Source organism: Mesitornis unicolor, unplaced genomic scaffold (genome assembly GCF_000695765.1).
Source record: "Mesitornis unicolor isolate BGI_N332 unplaced genomic scaffold, ASM69576v1 scaffold28268, whole genome shotgun sequence".
Taxonomy (NCBI): Eukaryota; Metazoa; Chordata; class Aves; order Mesitornithiformes; family Mesitornithidae; genus Mesitornis; species Mesitornis unicolor.
Window position 1 is genome coordinate 14669 of NW_010200223.1, and position 3051 is coordinate 17719.

General features: G+C 49.4%; 1 protein-coding gene across 1 annotated transcript in view; it reads right to left on the reverse strand.

Annotated features, from left to right (window-relative positions):
- The window catches only part of NR6A1 (nuclear receptor subfamily 6, group A, member 1), a gene marked incomplete at both ends in the record, with an annotated part of 10602 nt that extends 8780 nt beyond the window's left edge, over window positions 1-1822 (reverse strand). Inside the window, 2 exons of the mRNA XM_010189678.1 lie at window positions 48-205; window positions 1767-1822. Of these exons, the coding sequence (XP_010187980.1) occupies window positions 48-205; window positions 1767-1822 (214 nt within the window). The remainder of the gene's footprint in view (window positions 1-47; window positions 206-1766) is intronic.
- Window positions 1823-3051: the final 1229 nt, after the last annotated feature.

A 3051-nucleotide genomic window follows, 5' to 3' on the forward strand; every position in this document is an offset into this window, starting at 1 on the left:
TGGTCACAGTTACTGCAACACAAAGTTTTTCCAGGGGTCGTTCCCACCTTGAAGACGGAGTAGAAACGGGCGAAGGCTGGTTGCTCTCAGAAACTCCATTTCCAGGGGAACTGTGGTCGCTGTCTCCGTTGTTGCTCCATGACATGTTTGCCTCTCCCTCAAATTCTTGCCCAGACATAATCCTCTCGATCTCTTCCTCCGATATCTGTCAAACACAGCACCATCATGGTTAATTCAGCACAGAAATAAGGCAGAGTTTCTGTACACGAACACCTTGACTATGTGGCCACATCCAATGGACAAAACTGCCCTGCGCCAGGAGAAACACTTCACCATCCCTGCAGATATCCCGTATTTCCTTAGCGTTTAACAACGCACATGAAAAATCCTATTTACAGCTGATGGCGGTGACCTCCGTGCCTGCAGCACAATTCAAGTGACAGAAACACAGCAGGCAGGAACGAACATGTGAAAAGCTGTCAAAACCACCCAGTGACGAGCTGTAAATCAGCCACTGTCACGCAGGGAAAACCTGGAAGCGACTGAGGCCAGTTCATCGGGAATGTCACAGAGGCAATGACACAAGGAATATGGGGTAGGCTCCGGTTTGATAAAGCAATGGAGACCAGCAAGGTGACATATATAAAATTAGTCAGGAAAATGCTTACAGAGAACCATCTAAAGACGTTATCAAGCATCTAATACCTTAGACAAGTATTAGAAAGTAATATATGTGAGTTAAAATGGGCTTAAAAACAAAATAAAAAATGGAGTTCATTAGAGTATGAAGTTTCAAGAAAGAGCTGGGCATGCTCCTGGAGAGATGTTGCATCACTAGTGGGGAAAATGCAACATGAAGTTTCTGGGCTTTTGGTTTCTTCCTTGACAGGCCCACAGAGGCTGTAAGAATCAGTAACCAATGGTGTTACAAATACAGTGTCTGCAAACGGCAGAAAATGTCCCATCGTTACTGAGGGATTTTTGAGTGAGGTGCACTCTGAAGCCGACCACAGGCATGGCCGCACTGCCCAATTTCTGCCTTTTTCTCAGGTCACCAAGGAGGACTTTGCTGATCAAGCAGGGTATCTGGTTGCTGGGCTCCTCACAGTTTGGTTTTGGACGGGGGCGATTGGTCTCTCCACAGGCAGAGAGTCACAGAAAATGCTGTCAGTGTTATTTCTGCTTTATTAAAATGAACAGTAAACTTTTAAAAGACTGCTGTTCTAGAAGCGAGCGGGAAACGGCCATCGTTTCTCACGCGTGCAGCACAAGCTGCTGTGCTGAATTACCTTGCACTTTACCAGACGTCTCCAGAGGAGCTGCGCCATCAATCAACGAGATGTTTACTGGTGCCCCGCTTGCAACAGCTGCGGGAACTGCAGCAGGAGTCCCTGAGATTTACTGGGAGCTGCAGAGCGATGGGCGTCCCTGTGTGGCTCATGAAGGACAGAGCACGGTGATGGTCAGAGACCGCCCGCAAATTCACACGGGCACCTGGGACTGTGTCGTGTCCCCTCCGGGGATGAGTGAGCACCCAGCTTTATTGACAAAGCTACTGTTCATGAGATGGGTTTCTAACACTCATGGGGAGTCCAAGCCCTGCACGAGGCATGGACAGGGCTGGGAAAGGCTCAGACAAAGCAACCCCGGTCCCATCCCACACTGAGCTGGTGCCACAGGCCGAGCCCCCCACCCACAAGGTGTACGCCGAGGCCAGGAGAGCGAAAGCTGAAGAGAACCATGGAGAAACGGCCAGAAGCGCTCACCTGGACAGGTCCGATGCTTTTGTTTCTGCCTCCTGGCATGCCATCCTCTCTGATTGCTGAAAGAAACCAAAACCTTGGTGAGGAACACTACCGTTTGGTATTCCAGAAATACAGGAGAAGGTATTTGCTATTTTGGAAAAAAAAAAAAAAAAATATCTATCTTAAAAGATTCATTTTGGTGATCAAAGCAGTTCACGCAGAAAGCTCCAGTGATTTCCAGGGCACTGGAGAGCTCGAGCACTGTGCTCCATGATCCCCACTCCAGAGGGCACACGCACATCTTGGCACTACAAGCATCACACACCGAGTTCGGGTTCTTCATGTGATCCTGGAGTGATGGTAAAAGCAAATCCTTTCTCACAATTCATTACAGAATAATTTGAGCAGTGGCACACGGAAAGCAAACAGAGGGGAGATGTTTTACCCAGCGGGTTGCAGGCAAAGCTGCTGTTTAAAATTCACATTACCAGACCAAGCCATGCAGTTCCACCTCGTAAGAGCAGCCTGGTATCTCAACACAGCACCTGCATTTTAAGACTCTTCAAACAATTTCCAGGGAGTTTCAGTGAAGCCCAATTTAGGAGATTAACCTGAAGTCACTTCTCCACCTTCCTCTTCCCCTGCCTTTCTCCCCGTTGGCAGAGCAGCTCTGCAGAGTTGATGGTGTCGAGGTCCAGACCTGCTCCTCGCACACCCCCTCTCCCAGGCTGGGTCCCCCAGTTTATCGGGTGCCGATCTCTTTCCCAGCATGACCTGGCCAGACTTGGCACAGGCTCTGCCCAGCTGCACTGTGACCTTGCTGCTGCTGCTGGCCTCTCCCCAAGGCACGCGGGGCTGCGGGAGGCCCTCCAGGAGCAGAAAATGGCACAGAAATTAAGGAAAAAGTCCTGTACCCGAAAAGCCATGCTGCTGCTTGATTTTAGATATCCTCAGCTCAAATCATCCCCAACTGCCTTGGCACTGCAATTCAGGGATGCAGGTTTGCCCAAGGCAATCGTAGCAAGGCAGAGCAACGTTTACTTGGATGTAAACTGCATTTCCCTGAATCGTAACCAAGCAGCCAAGTAATGCAAACCACGACTCAGAACCATCCTGGTGATTTACAGCTCCACCAGCCCATGACCAGCAGCACAGTGACCCTGTGGCACCTCACAACAATGCAGTACAAGATCAGCAACACAGTTTTAATCCTTCTAACACAACCTGTACTGTCTCCATGACAGAGCAAGTATTTTTATCTGCAACGCCAGGCAGTGTTCATTTAAGCACACCGGAGAAGCCACAA